We start from the raw sequence: 20182 nt of genomic DNA, 5'->3' as shown, positions 1-20182 counted from the left end.
AGTTACAGGTGCGCTCTCCATCAGGCATGCCTAAAGGATACACTTCATTAGATAATATATATTTTTATATATTTATAAATAAATATATAATATATATGCATAGTATATATATTTATAAAGTGCTGTTCCCTGCTTGAGGATGGCCCCACGACACGGGGCATCATTTTCTATTCGCTCCCAAAATCGCTTCAGTTTGCCTGAAGTTTCTCTGCTCCCGTCTCAGCTTGATCTTTTCACGAAAATATTTTTTAAAAAAATTTTTTTTTTTTTTAATATTTCTGCGATCAAAGGGAAATACTCCTCTCATGTCGTATTCGAAAAGAGGAATTAAAGGAAGAATTGAAGGGCGGAATTACCGGGAATAAACACACCCGGACGGTGAGCCCAGGGCAGACCGAGGGGCTCCGGGAGCGCTGCCGCTCGCAGACTACATTTCCCGCAATGCCACGCGGCGCCGGCTCAGCCAATCACTGCTGGGACTACATTTCCCATGATGCCCCGCGCGGCAGGGGAGTTTACCGGGGCGCGGCGCGGCGCGGTGCCCGCTGGGACCTGCAGTCCCGCGGTGACGCGCGGCGCCGTCACGGGGGCGTTACCGGGGCGGGCGGGGCCGGACCGCCGCCAGCTAGGCCTTGTCGGCGGCGGGGGGAGCTGTCTGGGCCCGCGGCCGCTGCACCATGTCCGCCTGCCACAGCTGCGCCGCTGCCGCCCGCCTCTTCGGCTCCACGCTGCCCTCCGCCCGGAGAGGTAACTGCGCTCGGGCTGCCGGCCGTGGCTCCGCGGGCCCGGCGGGGTCAGGCCCTGCGGCCCTGAGGGGAGCCTCGGCCCGCCGCTCCCTTATCGCGGGGTGACAGCGGCGGGACACGGCGGCCTTGCCCCCTTTTTTCCCCCCTTTTCTCCTCCTTTTAGCCGTTTGCTGGTGTCACCCGCGCCGTGCGAGTGTCGGGAGTGAGGGCAGCTCTTGAAGTGTCGGAGGATTTGCCCTCGCTGTGGGGAAAGTGGTGCGGGAATAGTTTATTTCAGCAGAAGGGATGCTCAGCAGCTGTCGGCCAGTGTGTGTGACTTTGCAGTGCGAGTAAATGTGTTTAATTGGCTTAAAAACGGCTTATTTTCCTTAATTGATTAAAAGCCTATCTGTGTTGTAGCCTGAACTTGAACTGTTTCTCGTAAGGATGGGCTCAGTTAGCAAAATTAATTATTTCCAGCTTGGTAAAAGGACGAGACTGTGCAAGCCACTCACTAAAAGTTGAAGTGGTGTCACTTGTTTACTGTCTTTGTCCTTCTCGTGGTATTCTTGTGGGTATAGCTTAATTGTGGAACTTCCCAGGAACAACGCTGTGTAGCAAAATAAGGAAAAATTAAAACAAGCAAACAAAAATGAGAGCAGACAAACCATGTGCTGCTTTGGGTTAAAGGTATTTTAAACCCCCAAACTGTGCTGAAATTACCTCTGTTGCCACACTGGCGACAATATTTTCAATTCCTGTGCCCTCAGCAATAGCCCTGTGAGTCAGAGATCACTGACTGCCTTGGAGAGGTGATTTAACTCCTTGTAAGTGACTTTACATTTACATCTCAGGTATCACCTCTGCTGAAAGGTGCAAACCTGTACTTTCAAGTCCAGCCTGTCTGGCCTTATGCAACCCCCGTGAAACAAAAAACTTTCAAGCAAGCACCATTCTAAATTAATTTCAGAATTATTTTCTTTAAAATTTTTTTTTTTTGGTCAGAACTGAGGTTAAGAGAATTATGTAAAAAGAGCAAAGGAGACTAAAATGCAGATACAGTAATAAAATTATTCATGCATTAAATTTAAATGGAACTTGTTTAAAATATATATACATTTGTGTATTTTTATATTAATTTATTACTTCTGCCAGGCGCTTTGTTTGCTGTTGCTGGTTGGTGCAAACTGGAGAGAGTTCAGAGTGCACAGATCAGTGTAGCCAGTCGAGTGTAAAGTGGGACAGTTACTGTTTGTCACAGTCTCCCTGTCACTTCCCTAACCAATAGATCCTTCCAAGATGCCCCAGGCTTGGCCCAAAAGTCAGGATTTATTTCATCAGGTATCAATTGAGGGTTAATAAGGTGTTAAGGAGCTTCCCATCGTTTCTTAATGCATAAATCTGCACACCCTGGATCGGTTCCATTGCTGCCAGCAATGTTAGGGACACGTCCTTTGAATTTAGTGCTCCAAAAAAACCTGCCAGGTGTGAGTGAGCAAATCCTGCCAGCTGTTACATATTGGAACATTTATCAGTATCTGGATCGTTCACTGGCAGCTGCCAGGCGTTGGGCTGGAATGTTGATTTCTCCTCAAAATTTGCCTCTGGGCTTATTGGTGCAAGGAAGTGGTGGTGGTAACTTTCTTACTGCTTCATTGTGTAATTATACAATGATATTTTGTCAAAAAAACACCACTCAGACCTCACGGTAAGCACATGAGGCTTTTCATGCTTAGCCACCGGTTGATGTAGCAGGAATATAATTTTTTCCCTGGTTTAGTCTTCACAGCTTGGTACTCAGAGCTGTGTAAGGTTTCACAGTTCATCCCATACAGTTCTCTGTGAATTTTCTGTCTCACAAGAGCGCTCTGAATTAAAATGAGGACCCTGAAATATTTGAGCTTTTGTGTTATGTTTCAGCCTTTCTCTGTGTTGCAAGGGAAGTTGTGTGACTTCAGGTTTTGTTCAAGGGAGGTGAGGTGCTTGTTGCTTTATTTTAAGGGTTCTTTTTCTCGGTTTCTAAACCAAATCTCAGTAAGGGAACCATCTATGAGGAATGAGCCTCCAAGACAGGGAACTGCTCAGAACAGTTATTGCATTGTAAACACTCACCAAAGCTTGTTCTTTACTGACAAGTGCACTTGGCACACGGAGTCGTCAGAGTTCTCTGCAGATTCAGTTAAAAGACACAACTGCTTCTGAGAGCAAGCCAGTATTTTCAAGTTTTCTGTGATGTTTTCATAGCTTTTCCTATGTAATCTGAAATGTGTTGCAGTGGCAGTCAGCAGAGAAATTTAAAATGGGGAAGCTCATTGATTGTTATTCCTCCCTCACGTTTACAGCCAGAAGCAATGCTGTTAAGAGATTTTTAAAAGATTAATTTTTAGTCATGTTAAAAATAGCTACAAGTCATCTTCAGGAATCTTAAGCAGCATGTAAGTTAATAAACCAGCTTCAAATCTCATTTGACATGGTCATCTTCGTTGTGAGTTTGCAGAGACCTGTGAGAGTTTTTCTGGTAAATTTAGGTTCCTCTTCTTTATTTTTCTCTCTTCTTATTACAGTAACAAGGTGAATTTTCTGAGTGTTCTATTTGAGCTAAATTTCCAGCTCTTGGTTGTTGTTGTTTCCCCTTTCAGAGCAAATTAACTGTACTCCTCTTGCCATTCTTACTTTTTCTTAATTTTTAGAAGTGCTTGGAATTTTCAATAAGATTCTCTCCTCCCTATAACAATAAAACCATATATCATCAGCAAGTTTGTAATTGCCACTGTTGCTGTGTAGCTCTGCAGTCAGTAAGGCACAGACTCCTTATCAAAACCAGAGAGCAAGTGAGAAATTTGCCACTTTAAATGCAGGAGATGAGATATGGATTCCAGGCTGTTGTTGATGGTGAAATCACAGGCACAACATATGTTGGCTCACGTCACACCCAGCCATGAAATGCAATCCTGCCTATGTTGCAAGAGGAGGAAAAGGCTGTTTAGTTTCTCAATTAGGTTTTTTTTCATGTTGGCAATAAGGTATTTCAGCAAAGTTAAGATTACGCTGAGTTTGCCTGTGCCACAGTGAGTGCCAAATAGGACATGGCTTCTCAGTTTTCCTCAGAACAATTTTTGTTGCCAAGAGGTGCCTCAAATTCCTGGAAACTAATTTTTAGTGGAGTTCCCAAGTGAAAGCCAAATCCAGGTGTGCAGTCATTGAGTCTGAAACACCTGATTTATGCATAATAAAGAGACTCTTCAAAGGTCTCTTACTTGTGGGGTTGAATTATTGCACAATAAGAGCTGTGAGTTGATTGTGTTTATCATGCTGAGGATCAGTTTCATAACTGAGATGTTCCCTATTTCATGCCACAACGGGACTCTTAGTTGTCTGATAGGACCTGGAATTACTTTTGGGACATTTCTGGACAACCCAGGCAGCTTTTAATGAGATGACCATTAAGGTGGTAAAGATAATTTACTTTGGATGACAGAAATGTGGATATTCAGAGCTGAATTCTGTTGCCAAATCCTTTGAGCTCCATTTAAAGTAAATCAGTTCTGAGATTTGGTGGCAACAGAATTAAGACTGGAATATTTTTAATATTTAACTTACTTTTTTTTCTTTTTTTTTCTTTTATTTTTAGGTATTACTTGTGGTCGTACACGCATCCCTGTTTTAGGAAAACTTGGGACTTTTGAAACTTGTTCCCTAAAACGAATTCCTCTTAGAAATTTTTCAGAAACACCTGCATATTTTGCCTCAAAGGATGGTGCAAGCAAGGATGGTTCTGGAGATGGAAGCAAGGTAATCTCCACAAATTGGGTGTTTCAGTAGTTTGTGTAAAATGTTCCTTAAATTTTTTTTTTTCTACTTAAAATTAGATTAATCTTGAAATTTCGGCCAACTCTTAACGTTTCTAATCCTTCAAATTGCTGCAACTGGCTTTGAAGGAAAAAAAGTTGTATTGTGAATTTGTTAGGAGACAAATCTTTTAAACATCCCATAATGCTTTTCCCAGTTTTGTAAATCTTCTTGCCCAGTGTAAAGTAGAAAACTTTACTGGATGTCATAAATCAAGAACAGGTTTCAGGATCTCATGAAAGAGTAGTAATCAGAGCTGTTCTCCTTCCAAAGCCTGCTGCTCCCAAGTAGACTTTTTTAAAGAAAGTACATTTTAAAATAATGTTTCTGGCTTTAGAATTGATTTGTCTTAAGAAAGGCAAGTCAGTGAGGACATGAGCTCACCTCGTGTTAGTCAGTTGTTGTTTATTTTCATCCTAGTCATTCTCTATAATTATAGTTAATAAACAGCTCCTTCAGATAAATGATTACCTGAGAATAAAACTGCTCTTTAGTCAGTAAATAACATTTTGAGAGTTCACAGGCAATAACTTTGCCTTAGCATGGTATGTTGTGAGCCTGAGGAACTGTCCAGATGGCACAGGTGTGTTCTGAAGGTGCAGTTAATTTTTTTTAAATAAATAAGATTAAAAAAAAATTTTAGCGTTTTCTTGAAAAGGGTTGTGTAGAGAAATCAGTAGGCAAGAATGGTTTAAAAATGGAGAATTGCCTTGAAAAAGGGAAGAGAAATTTTTGCTGTTTCCTGAAATATAGTTTTATTAACCAAAGTATGAAGGCATGGAACATATACAGATAAAAAAATATAATATTTCAAGCACTTTGAGATGCATGTTTTAGCATAGATTGTCTGCTACACTTGTCAAGGAAGTGAGAGGAGCTGTGGCTTCAGAAACCCTTAGAATCCACACAGTTGAGATTATAAAATACTCTCTAAATGATTTGTTTTCTTCTCTGGCATTAAAACATTAAAATACACAAAACGTTCTTGACACAGCTTGTTATTGTTCTAGTGCCAGTCATGCAGTTCTAATGTTCTATGGGATACCATGGACATCCAAGACTGGCAGACCTGGGAAATGCAGATGTGTGTACATTTGCAAGTTTTATGTCACATTTTTCTAAGTTTTCAAAGCTTTTAAAAAATCCTGACAACAGTTACTTTGTCATTTGGCTATTGCAACATTCGAATTATTTGATTCCATAAGCACACTGCTAAATGCCTACTGTACCAGCTCCATTGTTTGGAGCTAATTGTCTGGAAATCTCTTTTAGAAATCTGTTGGTGAGGGTGGTAGTAAAAAGTCAAGCTCTGGAAGCTCTGGAAAAGGAGGGAACCAACTGCGCTGCCCGAAGTGTGGTGATTTGTGCACACATGTGGAGACCTTTGTGTGTAAGTTTTCATTAAAACTTCCTCTTTTTTTAAAATAGACACAGATGTGACTGTGATTTAAGGTAGTCCTGATAGCTAAGTTTTAACCTGCCTAATTATATGATGCCAGAAATTTTGTTATTCTTAGTTTGGCCTGGTTGGTGTAACCATTTATTGTCTCTCTGGGAACATTTGTGTAATTCCCATGATGTGTGGGAATATGGTAGTGGAATTCACATTGCATCTGTGAATATGCATTTTTAAAATAGTTCATTGCATTTTAAACTTAATGCCATTTTAACTACAGATACCTTTATCTCTCTATTATATAAGTATACACTTTATATATATACATTTGTAATGTCTGGCCTTTCTTTCCTAAATAATAAAACTTTAATCCTGCATGTACTATAACCAAAGTGCTTATCCATCAGAGGAATTAGTATCTGACAGATGGCTTACTAGAACAGTTTTCTATGGCAAAGTCAGATCCATTACACATTCCAAATAGTAGGCTGGAAAGTCCAGCTAGAAAATTCAAAATGCCTGTTCTCCAACAGCAATTGCTACTTTTTTTTTTCTTTTTTCTTAGAAGTATAATCCAAATTAATGTCAGTAATGCTTTAGGTTCTAGCAGACTTGAAAACATTTCACCCTGTTTCAGCACTAATGAGACCAACTTAAGAAACAGTTGTCAGAAAGCAAATACCCATTGTTAGTTGGAGGGGCTCAAGGAGGAAGTATCAAGTCATAATCAGACTTATGCACTAAGAGGCTTAAGACAAGGTCAGCATAAACGTGTTCAGCAGTTGTGAATATCACAGCTGGCAAAAATGAGTGGATGTGCTGTTACTTGCTGCTACTCGTATAAAATAACACTTTAAATTATCAAATTTCTTGAACACAAGACAGTCCTATAATAATAATATATTTTGTTATGTTAGGTAAAAGGAACAGTCCTCGGTTACTTTTTTCCCCTTAGAAATAAGGTTGTTTTCTAGTTTGTTTGAAACTATAGGCAACAAGGTATTCTGCACAACTTGGCACCAGTTCATGGAACTGGAAATATGATCCTGTCTGGTGTTCAATATGTGGTCTCTCCCTGGACTAGGTGTGGTTGGAAACAGTGGAAGGATTTTTGAGTTTGTTTACCTTCTTATGATTCATGAGTAGGCAGAGATGTTTTTGAAACTCCCTAACTTCACTGGTGTGTTTCCCTTGGTACTGGAGTTTGTGCTTTTATCTGGAAGTACCATTCAAGTTTTGTCCCAGAATGTTCCCTGGAAAGCAGAGATGTGATTTAGTGTTTTTTCAGCATTGCTGGGAACACTTAAACATGTTTGAAAATTTCCTTAGGAGCAGGATTTATCCATACCAACACTATGAGAGAACATATCTTAATATATGCAATCTAAAATTCACAAGTAGTGAATCCACTTGAATTGCAGCATCAGAATAACACAGATTCTGTAAACAGCTTGGGGCTGAAAACCTGGTTTTTTTTCCCAAAACCTGAGTCATGGTGAAGTTTTCTCTGGACCTGTGTTATTGTGGTTTAGTCTGTTAATTTGAGCACACTTCTTCCCAACCACACTGTATAAAGCAGCTGGAAAATAGAAATTCTAATTATCTTAAAATTTACTTGAAGAAAGGAAACGAAAACTAATGAAAAGAAATCTGCCCCATTCTACCCAAAACAAATGGGTTGCAAGTTGTATTAAGCCTACTGTAATTTGATTTTTTGGATAAGCCTTTGTTGTTGCTTAGTCAGGAAAAATGATGAATTTGCACAGTTCTGGTTTGAATTGCCAACCTGCAGAACCTTAAATAAATATCTGAAACCAAAGGAAAACATGCAATTAACATTTGTTTGAGTTTAAATATTAGGTTTTCAGACATTTTGAGAGAAGTAGGGAAACAAAATATTGAATAAAAGCCACGTTCCTTAGAAAATTAATTACCATGGAGTGGCAGTGTGACAGGCTGGTTTTCCAGTGGAGCTTGTTTTTGATGGAGCTTCATTTTGTATCTGCAAATCTTGCAGAAAGATTTGCTTGGCAATGGTTTTCCAGCAATTAAAAATGAAGGGAAAATATGAGGCAAACAAAAAGTAATTTTGCTCTGGCCTCCTTTCTCAGCAGTTCCTGTGTTGTTTTGGGTTGTGAAAGTCTGTAAGGAGAGTTTGTGATCAGTGAAATAAGACTTGAGCCTCAGATGTGGAGTGAAATCCTATAGCTGTAAAGCTGATTGACATAAGAAGCCTTATCTGGGTGCTGCTTTTACTGTCTCCACCTGATGCCATCAGGTTTCTCCATCCTCCAAAGCAAGACTTCCCTACTGTACGTTCTCAGAAGCTTCCCTGCTTGCTTTTTCCTGGTTTGGTTGGGTTGTTTTTACCTTAGAGCAGTTTGATAGTAGCCCATTATCTCCACCCTACATCTTTTTAAGTTTAATCCTCTGATTGTTTTGGTTTCCTGTATGTTTTGTAAAAACCTGGCATTTCTTTTTGGCAAGGTCAGCTCACGCAGACTTTAGAAATCCCTTTGCTAATGCAGCCTCTGTGGCAATGTTGTCTGATTAAAAACAACACTTGATTTGCATTTTGGCACTCTGTAAATATCTGCAGACATCTTAATGACAGGGGTGTAGTTTGACATGGATGTTCTTCACTGTGCTTTTATGTGTTTGCTAAAAGAACATATATATACATGCAAATATTTAGGATTAGCAACTCAATTGTGGGGTTTTCTGGGGGTTTTTTTGGGTTTTGGGTTTTTTTGGGGTTTTTTTGTTGGGTTTTTTTAAAAATCTTTATTTTTTAGTGAATGATTTTTTAAAGATGCCCCATAGTAGTCTTGCAGCCCACTCACTATTTTCTAGTGGTTTTTAATCATTCATGTGGATTTTTAAAGGGAACAACCATTCTCATGGCTATTCCATCCTAAATAAATACTGTATAAGGAAGCACAGCACCCTCATGGCACTGTAGCCATCATGAATATCAGAGATGTTTTGAGTGAGCCCTGGGAGAAAGGTTGGATTGTTTTTTTCCCTACAGTATTGTTGCTAAATAATAGTTACGTAAGAGGAATGGGTTCCTGCAAGTGATTCTCCATCACATTCCCATCAAGCAGATAGCAGTAATTTGGAAGGTTGCCAGTAGAACTTTCAGGCTGTTACACATAATTTCTTTGTAGTAAAGTTAATAAAGCTGTGTTGGCTACAGTACTAGGCTACATTCTTAAAGTAATCTGTTGGTCTTGCTTATCCAGGTATAAGGTGAGATTAATGGTAAGAAAACCCCACCCACTCCTTCTGCTGATGCCAGCCCTATGGGAGACAAGTTATAAATAAGCAGCTTGTTTATTGCTAGAGGGTGTTGTTACAGTCAGCTGGTGCTACAGTGTTCATGGCATTTTCTAAAAACTTCTTCTGATTTCAGAAGTTCTGACATTGGTTTTTCTTGGGATTGTTTTGATACAGTTACATTACTTTCAATTGAACACATTTACTAACATATTTCCTTTAAATCTGTCCTGTTGCTCATGATTTGCGTTTAACTACTAGCATAGTAGTATGGCTAGAAAGGATCTATTCTGAATTCCAAATATATTTTATTATTCTTCTCTACTGACTGTTTTTATTATTCCAACTTTGCTTTGCCAAAGGGGTAAAAAGAAGCAATGCAGGTTCTCATTTTCAGGCTTATGAAACCAACCTTTGCAGATTTCTTCAGTTCACAAAGTCAGCAGTAGGAGGGTTTAGCTTTTGGAATTTGAAAGAAATTTGTTCTCATCTTGACAGTAAAAATAAATAAGCAGAAGATCTTGCAAAACATCAAAGTCCTGATGATGTGTTGCATACCAGAGCTGCCTCTTGTTGGGATGAGCCCTTTGTGTGACCCTGCTGTGTTCAGTGTCCTGGGCTGAGGTGACTCGAGCCTGATCCACAGTGTTCCAAAGCCAGTGGGATGCAGAGAGCAGGAGCTGCCAGAGCCCTCCTGTGATGCTGTCCTTGATATTCTAGATTGCTTCCCTGCACTTCAGTATGTGCCTAACCACAATATTTTATTTTGCTGTTAGTTTGAGTTAGTAACATTTCCTGCATAGCTAAAGCCTTCATTAATTTTGTCTCTCTCAGAAGTGCAAAGTTTCCTCTCCCGAGTGTGGTGCTACTGGATCAGTATCAAAAAGAGTTTTGTTTTTAATTCATTGTCTGGTTGTTGCCCAGCATTGTGATTTTTTTTTTTCTGGGCAAATTGTGTTCCCTCTCTGTCAAATTTCATAGGCCAATAATTGCTTTTAAAGGTTCTAAGGTGAGTGAAGGAGAAGTGTTGTGTAAACACAGAGTGGCTGTGCTGTCTTACAGGTGCTTGTCCTGTGTGATGAAATCGGGCAGAAGCAATTCCTCTTACTGTTTTGTTTGACTTTTTCTGCAGCTTCCACCCGTTTTGTGAAGTGTGAAAAGTGTCACCACTTTTTTGTTGTCCTGTCAGAGGCAGACACAAAAAAGAGCATCATTAAAGAGCCCGAGTCAGCAGCAGAAGCTGTGAAATTGGCATTCCAGCAGAAGCCACCACCTCCACCGAAAAAGGTATGTTCTTAATTCCATTCAGTGTCCCCTTGTGTTGCAGCATGGTGAAATGCTTCCCTTAATCTGCATCAGGTGTATAATGGGCTGCTGGGGCAGAGCAACAAACAATAAAGATGATTAGCTCAAGATTAAACCTTTGTGAGCTATGTGACCCAGCAGAGCACTGATAAAGGGAACAAGTAGATCCAATAAAGGTATTCAAGCTTGTTTTCCTCTTTGTCTTGTGACTTCATTTTCTCCTGTGACCTTGGGGCTGACCTCATCCCTCACCAACCATAGTATCTTTTCTTTCTCACTATGACCTTATATTCTGTATCCTTATTTCAGCAGCTTTGTTTTGTAGCTGCAGAGCCTTTTATTTGGTGTGGTTTTAGGTGAGAGCTGTAGCTGATTAACTTGTGGCCATGAGCTATCTGAAGTCATTTGCTTTCCCTCTGGAGATTAGTGAGGGAGCTGTTTATGTTTCTCAGTTCCTGGTGGACTGTAATGGTTTCTAAACCTGCAGAAACCTGGCTCCTTTATAGGCCTCCTTTAAGAAATTAAGTGTTCTTGAAATTTCTGTTCCTGTTACAGATTTGGCTGGAAATGGCAAGGGGTTTATATATTAGTAGGGCAGACACAATATGAGTGTATAAGCATCACATTTTTTGAGTAAACTTATCAAGAGGACGTATTTTGTATTTTAGATTTTGAGCTTCTGTTTCTCAGGTCTGTAATGGTTTAGTCCAAAGTTCATCTTTGGCATAATATACTATTTTTTCTTTTCTGCTGCAAGGTGATTTATAAGTGTCACTAAGATTAAGCTGTTTTTCAGATTTACAACTACCTCGACAAATACGTTGTTGGTCAGTGTTTTGCCAAGAAGGTGCTTTCAGTTGCTGTGTATAATCATTACAAGAGAATCTACAATAATATCCCATCTAACCTGAGACAGCAAGCAGAAGTTGAGAAACAGACTTCTTTAACACCAAGAGGTTTGTATGATTTTTTTTGGTTTTTTGGGTTTTTTTTGGTTTGTTTTTTTTTGTTAAATAAAACTTACCATTTCAGGGCCCTAACTTAAGAAATCTAAGATTTTGCCTTGACACTAGATTTTTCTGTAGTTGAAATTATGTAAAGCAATTTCTACTGAATTAAATTCTCACTGTGAACTATTTATTTAAATAGTAATCCAGAAGGTTTATGGTGCCGGGGGTGTTGCTTACTATATTAAATTTTTAACCCTTTTTACTGATGCATATTATGGGGTATTCTCCTTTAACTTTCTAAAGTGAGCTTCCTAAATTTTTCTTTCTAATCTCATTAGCTGCCTAACGGTAAATCTGCTGCTTAATCCACAAGCAACAATGCAGATCAGGATGGTGATATTTTACATAGGGAAATTGATGAATACTTCGATTTCTAACTTCCCTTGGTCCTGCTGGCAGCATCTGCTGCTTGCCACAGTATTGTTCCATATCTAGCAGGTGTAGATGGAGTTACTCTTGGCAGTACTTTTGCTGCTGAGTAAGTGTGTAGCTATGTTGATCTAATTTATTTTTAGAAGTAGGATTAAGTTACCATCTCTGACTCAAAAGTGTACCTTGGGTGGTTTTTTTTAAGGTGTTTTGTTCTGTCTTGCAAAAGTTACCATGTTAAGCAAACAGAAATAATCTTTGTTTTTTGAATTTACATAAAGAAGTCTTTTAACTAAGGAGGGAATGTTAGTAGCACAGTTCTGGTAATGGTAAGGGCAGTTGTGTACCTGTCACTGGAAAGTTCCTGACCCTCCAAAGGGAGATAACATGGTCCAAACCCAGAGAGACTGACAGTGAATGTTTACATATTTCATAATTCTGTCTTACAACAAAGTCCTACATTGAAACACTCTGGGAAAGTTTAAGGAAGCCTTTTGAAACCTAAATTGTAACTGCATTTTTTTCCTTCTGTAGTTGGTTTCAAAGTGAAAATAAGCAGAGGTAATACTGTTACTGATAAAGAAGTAGAAAGCTTGCTGTCATTTTAAAAATGCATAAGTTGGGGTTTGGGTTAGTTTTGACAGCAATAAAAATTAGTTATTGTGGGAATTCTTGTTTGAATTACATTCATAGACAGTGATAAGATGTATTCAGAAGAGGGCAAGAGGTGGAGAATTTATAAACTTTTATAAACTTACTTTTTTATTACTGTTTTCATCCTCTCTCTTAGAATTAGAAATCAGAAGACGGGAGGATGAGTACAGATTTACAAGTAAGTGAACTCTCTCCTCGTGTCCTCCTCTGCAATACTTACTTTTATTACATGTAGAATAGTCTTTAGTAACTGCTGGTTTGAAATGTTGGGTGAAGTCCAGTTCTTGTACTTTTTCATAATGGAAATCAACAGCTTGGGTTTATTTCTGCTCATATGTTAAAAAAAAGAAATTACAGTTAAAACAAGTAAATTGGTAAGGACTGAAAATTTCCCTTGCTTTTTTTTTTTAATGTAGAGTAATATTTTTAGACAATCCATTGTGCCATTTTTGTATATGCCTGTGCAAAAATATGATTTGAAGTAATGTTTTGGTAATAATTGTGCTGTATTTCTATTGCAGTCCTCTCTGTAAGCTTCTGTACTGAGAGAATTCTAGATTTGCAGAAGAACCAAGCTGTTACTGTGTGTTTAAGGTAATGACAGACCTTGTGGTGCTCAAACAGTGCTGTTATTGTTCTCTTCAGAACTCCTGCAGATTGCTGGAATCAGTCCACATGGTAATGCTTTGGGAGCATCAATGCAGCAACAAATGAACCAGCAGATACCTCAGGAAAAACGGGGAGGAGAAGTACTAGATTCACCCAATGATGACATTAAACTTGAAAAAAGTAATATTTTGCTGCTTGGACCAACTGGATCAGGTATACAGCTGCATGTTTTTATAAGTGTCCTCTTTCTCGTGGATTTTGTTGCTAATGAATGATTTTCCTCTTCTGTGGTTATTCAAATTTGATTTATAAAACTAAATGTGAATTTCAAACTGGGCTTCCAGTGCTTTCATGCCATGTTAATGTGCTGAGCTAAGTGGCCTTAAAAAAAAAAGAGCTGGAGTTGTGTGGTTTTTTTTTCTTAATGCCTATATTTACTGACTGAATAAAAGATGCCACTTTGACTAAGCTGAAATAAAATGCATTTATAGTTTCTCTGCTTTAGCTGGCAAGCTGAGATGCTGCAGTTAGACAGTGCTATTTCACCTCTGGGACAGATTAGTTACAGGGGGTTAGAAAGAGATATTATTTTGTATGTTCATAAGACTTGGGAGTGTTTGTGCTGAAGTGATGGCATTTTGCAGACTTTTTGGGAGAACATTCACTAAACAATATTTTAATTCTGTTTCTTCCCAACTTCAAAGCAGGAGCAATTGGACTTTGCACTGCACCCTGAGTGTCTGCAAAGGACTACTGATTTATTTAATCTTTAAACTCTGCAAGTACATGTATTATGGTTTTTATATTGTGTGACATTTTATTTGTTATACTGTATGCATTTCAAGCTGCCTTAAATGTATATTATTAAACTAAACCAGAAATAACAGAATGCCAATGTAAAAACCACCATTTATGATAATTATCTCCCTTGGAAAATATTCTTAGATGCTGGTGTGATTCAAAATGTCTAATAAGAGTAATAATCATCCTCTGATAAATCCTTGAATGGTTTAGGTTGGAGGATACTTTAAAGCTCCCCTCATTCCTGCTGTGGGGAGGGACACCTTCCACTATCCTAGGTTGCTCCAAGCCCTGTCCAGCCTGGCCTTGAACACTTCCAGGGTTGGGGCAGCCACAGCTTCTCTGGGCAACCTCTGCCAGGGCCTCACCACCCTCACACAGAAGGGTTTCTTCCAAGTATCTCATCTAAACCCACCTTCTTCAAATTTAAAGCCATTCCCCCTTGTCCTGTCACTACACACCCTTGTTAAAAGTCGCTGTCCAAACACTTGGATTTGTGTGCTCTAAGAAAAATGTGTGGCAGTTCTAACATGCAGCTTTCTTTTTAATCAGGTAAAACCTTGCTGGCTCAGACTCTGGCTAAATGCCTAGATGTACCTTTTGCTATCTGTGATTGTACCACCTTGACTCAAGCTGGCTATGTTGGGGAAGACATTGAATCTGTCATTGCAAAACTCCTTCAAGATGCCAACTACAATGTAGAAAAAGCTCAGCAAGGTAAACTTTTACTGTATGTTTCAGAGACTGTGTTAAAGTGCTCCAAGCTTTGAGACCACCAATATTCCTGAAATTGGTGTTCCTGCTGCATGTTCCTGAAATTTAAATCAGACAGAATAAACATGAAAAGAACTCAAAGCATATCTTTTGTTCTTGTCCATGGCTGGACACAATTGCAGATGTTTTTGCAGTTTACAGTCTGGAAGTTGAACAGACTGCTGCTGTCTCAAATGTTATTCTTGCTTCTCTTAAAAAGTGAGGTCTCCCTTAAATCCATTTTCTGTCACTGCAGGAATAGTTTTCCTGGATGAAGTAGATAAGATTGGCAGTGTTCCTGGTATTCATCAGTTACGGGACGTTGGGGGAGAAGGTGTTCAACAGGTAAATACTTCCATGGAGTGATTTTACTTCCTAAGTGAACAGGACATATGATCCTGTAATGTCAAACAGCATGGAAATACATGGAGTCATAGTTCTTCAGTTCCTTAATTGTTCACCTTCAAAATACACATCTTTCCTCTTGACTTTCATAATTAAAAAACATAATCTCAAAAGCAATTTGAGACTTTTTCATGGAAACAATTTAATTGAAAAATGTCTTTGCAGCATTTAGAGAGCAAGTTGCGTAGTGTAGGCAAGAACAGATAGTGTTTCCCATTTAAACAAATCACTTAAAGAACTCATTACTACATGCATAATGTGCATGGGAGCCACATTAAAGGGGCATTTTTGTCCTTGAGTGGGATTGTCTCATGGGGAAAACCGATTTTTTTTTTTTTACACTTACAGTACTTATAAAGGCATAAAGGAGCAAAAAATACAAGTCACATCTGTGACAGTGACATGTAGCATAGTGTGCCCTCTTACATGATGCTACACAATGGAAATTTTTTATTGCCTATTTCTTCTTTCCTTCTTAGGGGTTGTTAAAATTACTCGAAGGCACAATAGTAAATGTTCCAGAAAAGAATTCTCGGAAACTACGTGGAGAAACGGTGCAGGTTGACACAACAAATATCCTGTTTGTAGCTTCTGGTGCTTTTAATGGTCTTGACAGAATTATCAGCAGGAGGAAAAATGAAAAAGTGAGTGCATCAGGCTGTATCTGAGCTGAAAAATCATGATCTTGATTACTGTTTGCAATACTGACTTTTACGGGTCTTGCTGTATTTGTAAATGCACTAAATGTCTTTATTTCAGTAAATGCTGCTAAAAGCTATTATCATCTTAAAATACCTGTTTTGTAGATTAATGTCTGGGAACAGGGTTCTGGCTGCAGTGTTCTGACAAAATGTGCTCCCTGTCTCTAACACCAAGGGAGTGACTGAAATTCAAGTTATCATTCATGTCAATTCGTGTCGCTTCCCATGTAAGCAAGCTCGCCTGCATTTGCTTCACTTAAAAAGTGTTACTGGTATTTGTAAACTTATCAGGACACATTGCCAACCTTTTTTATTTTAAGGGAAAACTTGCTATTATACTGATGTGTTGTTCCCTCACTCAGGGAATTCAATGTGACAAACTGATTGTGTGCAAGGGGTCTAATTTTACTGTAAATAGTTTATTGAACTTAGTATATGATATCGGTCACTGCACACTTTTTAATACTCATGGACAGTTTTTTATTTACATAAAGAAAACTCTTATATTACAGTTCTGTAAGCAGAATATGTTTGTTTTGCAGTACCTAGGATTTGGGACACCATCTAACATGGGAAAAGGCAGAAGGGCTGCAGCAGCAGCTGATCTCGCCAATATAAGTGGAGAGTCTGACCCACAGGAAGATATTGAGGAGAAGGATCGCTTGCTGCGCCACGTGGAAGCCAGGGATCTCATTGAGTTTGGCATGATTCCTGAATTTGTGGGACGTTTGCCTGTTGTGGTTCCTCTGCACAGCCTGGATGAGAAAACCCTTGTACGGATTCTTACAGAGCCACGAAATGCTGTGGTTCCTCAGTACCAGGCGCTATTTAGCATGGATAAGGTTTGAATTTTTATTTGATGACTCTTTGGTGTTCTTGTTTATAAATAGTGTTAGTTTCAGTAATGCTTGCACTCTAACTTGACATAGTTGTAAGTGAAATAATTAACTGAACTTAGAATTTTTCTCTGTGTAGTGTGAATTAAATGTAACTGAAGATGCATTGAAGGCTATAGCCAGACTGGCCCTGGACAGAAAAACTGGTGCCAGAGGTCTTCGATCTATAATGGTGAGTAAATTAAGTCCTACAAACAGTAAATTAAACTTCTGGATTTGTGACCATTTCCAGTCAAAACCACACCTAGTTCTGGCTCTTACATGGATACAGTAAGTCCTTCTAAAGCTGTGAGTATTCAGAGTTTTTCCAGAAAGACTCTCTAGCTCTGAAAATCACTTGCTTACATAGAAGAAGGCATACAGAAATATTTTTCCCTCTATTTTCTTGTAGGAAAAGCTGCTTCTGGAGCCCATGTTTGAAGTGCCCAATTCTGACATCGTATGTGTGGAAGTTGACAAAGATGTTGTAGAAGGCAAAAAAGAGCCAGGATACATTAGGTAAAACCGTAACAGAAGTAGCAGAACAGACCAGTAATACAACTAGACAGGTATTCTGATGGCATAAACACAAATCCATGCACACAACCTAAAAAAGATTCAGTGCTCTGTATATTGTACACAGCTAAATTAGTGCCTGCTTTGTCCTAAAGACTTTGTATTGGTATTGCTTTAGTTTTTAAACAGATACTTAAAAATAAACATATGCAAAGTTTATTTAGTGTGTGTATAACTGTAGAAATTGAAGTAAATTTTAAGTTAACAGCAAAAATTTGAAATTCAGTTATGACTACTGAAATTTTTGAAATGAAACTGTTTCATTCCTCCTACTTTTTACCACTGATGTAGTGTTTTTGATACAAGCTTCTAGCTGCTACAGTTTTCTGCATTACTCTTGCAGTGGTGGAGAGCCACAAAGGCACATTTATTGATTTGCTGAACTCTTGTTAAAATAATCAATTTAATGTTGTAAAGATTATGGTCATGGTGTTGAATGCTGAAAGCAGTGGCCAAATCTGGATTAAAAAAAAAATCAAATTACTTTAGTGAATGAAGGATGGAGTTGAGAGGGAATGGGTCAGGTTAAAAAATTAGTTCCCAAATTTCAGGTCTGAAATTTAGGAACTGTGTCTTGGTTTCTACCACTGACAATGTTTTTTGAGTGGCTACATTTACTCATTTCAGCACCTTGTCTGTGCTGAAGCTTGGCTCAGCCTGGTGTGGATGGAGGGAGTGCAAAGTATTACACTGGTTGCTTTAAGTGATTTCATATAGCACCAGAAATACAAAATTTATTGAAGAAATCAAACAACTTACTGCAAATCAGGTTAATTGAATTCGGTTAATGAGACTGTGTGTGCTGGTGGCACTGCAAATGTGCACAGCAGCATTTCCAGATCAGAAGGTCAGAACTTCTGTCACGGGGCACTGTGCATGTGACATGTTTGTCAGAAGCTACAGAAAGTATCTCTTGTTTTTTTCCTCAATGTCTAAACTACCTAATCATCCCTTTCAATCCTAGGGCTCCTACTAAGGACTCATCAGAAGAGGAGTATGACTCTGGAGTGGAAGAGGAAGGCTGGCCTCGACAGGCAGATGCTGCAAACCATTAAACACTGTCAGAACCCTCACCTGCAAAAAGCTCACTCGGTTCTTTCCTTACGATTGCCTCTGGCTTCAGCCTGATCCTAACGGCACCGGATCTGTCTCGGATACGAGTCGCGATGAGGAACTCCATTAGCTAAATCAGATCGTGTATTTTATTGCAGCATCGCATTGATTTGATGGACAGAGTGTGGACTGGGATGGCATAATGTTCAAATATGAATTGTATATTACACTTGTTCAATTAAAATGTATAGCAAATGCAGCAGCACCTGCATTGCCCTTGCCAGAAACTAAACCAGCAGTGCAGGTGCTGCCAATAGTTAGATTTAATAATAATGTTACTCTACAAACGGGAAATCAAAATTAATAATTAGTAGAGGGTGAGTAAACTATCTTAGCTCCTGGTACGGCTCACAGGGAGTTAGGTTCAGGTCAGTGTTAGATTCCTGCTGGCATGTGGAACCCAGCAGGTGCTGGAGAGACTTGTTACATTGGTGGGGGAGGAAGACCTTTTGGAAAAACTGGGACACACTTTGACACTGCTGGGAGATTCTACTAAAACGTGACACTGGTTTGTTACAGTAATTTGAATATGGAATAATACCCTTCACGTCTCCATTGGGAGCTTTGGTCACCTTGGATACTGTGAAAGAAGGTAAAGTCACTAATTTTCCAGAGGGGCAAACAAGATTCCTAGGAAGCAGTAAAGTCTGAATTTGGATGAGAAGTCGCCATAAATTTTTAAATATTAATGTTCTAATATAGTACATTTTGTTTAACGTATTGGAACTATCATGCATCAATTTTTTGGTGCCAGGTATTTGCCCAACCTATCTTATAATGTTAAGAGATGAAAGAATTAAATGTATAATATTTTTGCTGTAATCAGTAGTGATTGTTCACATGACAGTGCTTTTTAAGTTATATTCTCAAATGCTAGTATTGCATCTTGTGGGTTTGTCATTGATTTTTTAGTCTCACAGCAAGCAATCCTCCCTCTTCTGTTCTCCACCAAAATTAATTAAATCCTTTAGAAATGTCTTTGTAAAAACACTAAAGGACCTGTATGTTTTTGATTTGTTTCAGGAATTTAAATTGTCACTTACAGCTTTGTTTTGTCCTTCGGTGAAAATGTGGACTTGAGTTTCCCTAAAACTTTAATTCACACTATTTAAATAAAACTTTCATAATTCTTTTCAGTCTAGTGGATATTTTAGGACCAGAAAGGATACCGAAAATCTATTGACCCTATTTTTGTCATTAATTTTTGTCATGTAAATTTTATGTAATGTGTTCTTCCCTAGCAGCAGTGTGACATGCAGTTGTAGCCAGGTGCAACAGATACTTCCCTTAGGCTTTCAGATCTTTTCAGGTTAAATGATCCACTGATGGTTCAGAAAAAGCTGCTTTTGGAGTTGAGGATATTTCCAGAAGTTTGGTCCCTTTCCACTGGGAATCTGTGGTGAACTATCTGTAACTGCATCCTCACTTTCCTTTTTGTAGAGTAAAAATTATAACAGCTTTTAATTCTGAGTCCTTTCATTCAAATCCTTTTTTTAAACAGATTGAAAAAAAACCACGACATTTTAGGCGAAACTGTTCAACAACTTAGTTTTGAAAGTTGTTTGGAATTCTGTAACCAAGAACTGTTTTTAAGGAAACAAAAATGCCGTGTAACTACAGTTTGTACTTCACCTCTGGAGTTTGAATAAAAGCGAATATTCAAGCAGCGGAGAGTTGTCGTCCCTGCCGCCATCCTCTCAAAGTTTCAGTTTTCGTAGTTTTTGGAACTTTATTTTTAATAGGAGCGAGAGGCGGGGCGGGT

General features: G+C 38.8%; 1 protein-coding gene across 3 annotated transcripts; it reads left to right on the top strand.

Moving 5' to 3' along the window:
* The first annotated feature begins 589 nt into the window (after positions 1 to 589).
* Positions 590 to 20086, top strand: CLPX (caseinolytic mitochondrial matrix peptidase chaperone subunit X). Of its 3 annotated transcripts, none has more exons than XM_085070294.1 (14): positions 590 to 747; positions 4357 to 4517; positions 5847 to 5964; positions 10382 to 10536; positions 11351 to 11510; positions 12724 to 12765; positions 13233 to 13409; positions 14550 to 14714; positions 15007 to 15095; positions 15635 to 15799; positions 16399 to 16698; positions 16832 to 16924; positions 17144 to 17250; positions 18272 to 20086. In XM_085070294.1, exons 1-14 carry the CDS (start codon positions 678 to 680, stop codon positions 18360 to 18362), a joined length of 1893 nt encoding a protein of 630 aa, XP_084926420.1. In that variant the 5' UTR covers positions 590 to 677; the 3' UTR covers positions 18363 to 20086. The 3 variants fall into 3 exon arrangements, with proteins under 3 accessions (XP_084926420.1, XP_084926422.1, XP_084926421.1); XM_085070296.1 differs by having other exon boundaries at positions 17144 to 17300; XM_085070295.1 differs by lacking the exon at positions 12724 to 12765.
* The last annotated feature ends 96 nt before the right edge of the window (positions 20087 to 20182 follow it).

The sequence above is a fragment of the Lichenostomus cassidix genome, chromosome 10 (genome assembly GCF_008360975.1).
Source record: "Lichenostomus cassidix isolate B80296 chromosome 10, HeHo_3.0, whole genome shotgun sequence".
Taxonomy (NCBI): Eukaryota; Metazoa; Chordata; class Aves; order Passeriformes; family Meliphagidae; genus Lichenostomus; species Lichenostomus cassidix.
This window is presented reverse-complemented; position numbering and strand designations above follow the sequence as displayed.

Excerpts from the sequence above, each read along its gene's own strand:
- CLPX (XM_085070294.1), top strand. The coding sequence starts at position 678 with ATGTCCGCCTGCCACAGCTGCGCCGCTGCCGCCCGCCTCTTCGGCTCC. Across the intron at positions 11,511-12,723 it reads GACTTCTTTAACACCAAGAG|AATTAGAAATCAGAAGACGG; the intron begins GTTTGTATGATT and ends CCTCTCTCTTAG. Across the intron at positions 13,410-14,549 it reads GCTTGGACCAACTGGATCAG|GTAAAACCTTGCTGGCTCAG; the intron begins GTATACAGCTGC and ends CTTTTTAATCAG.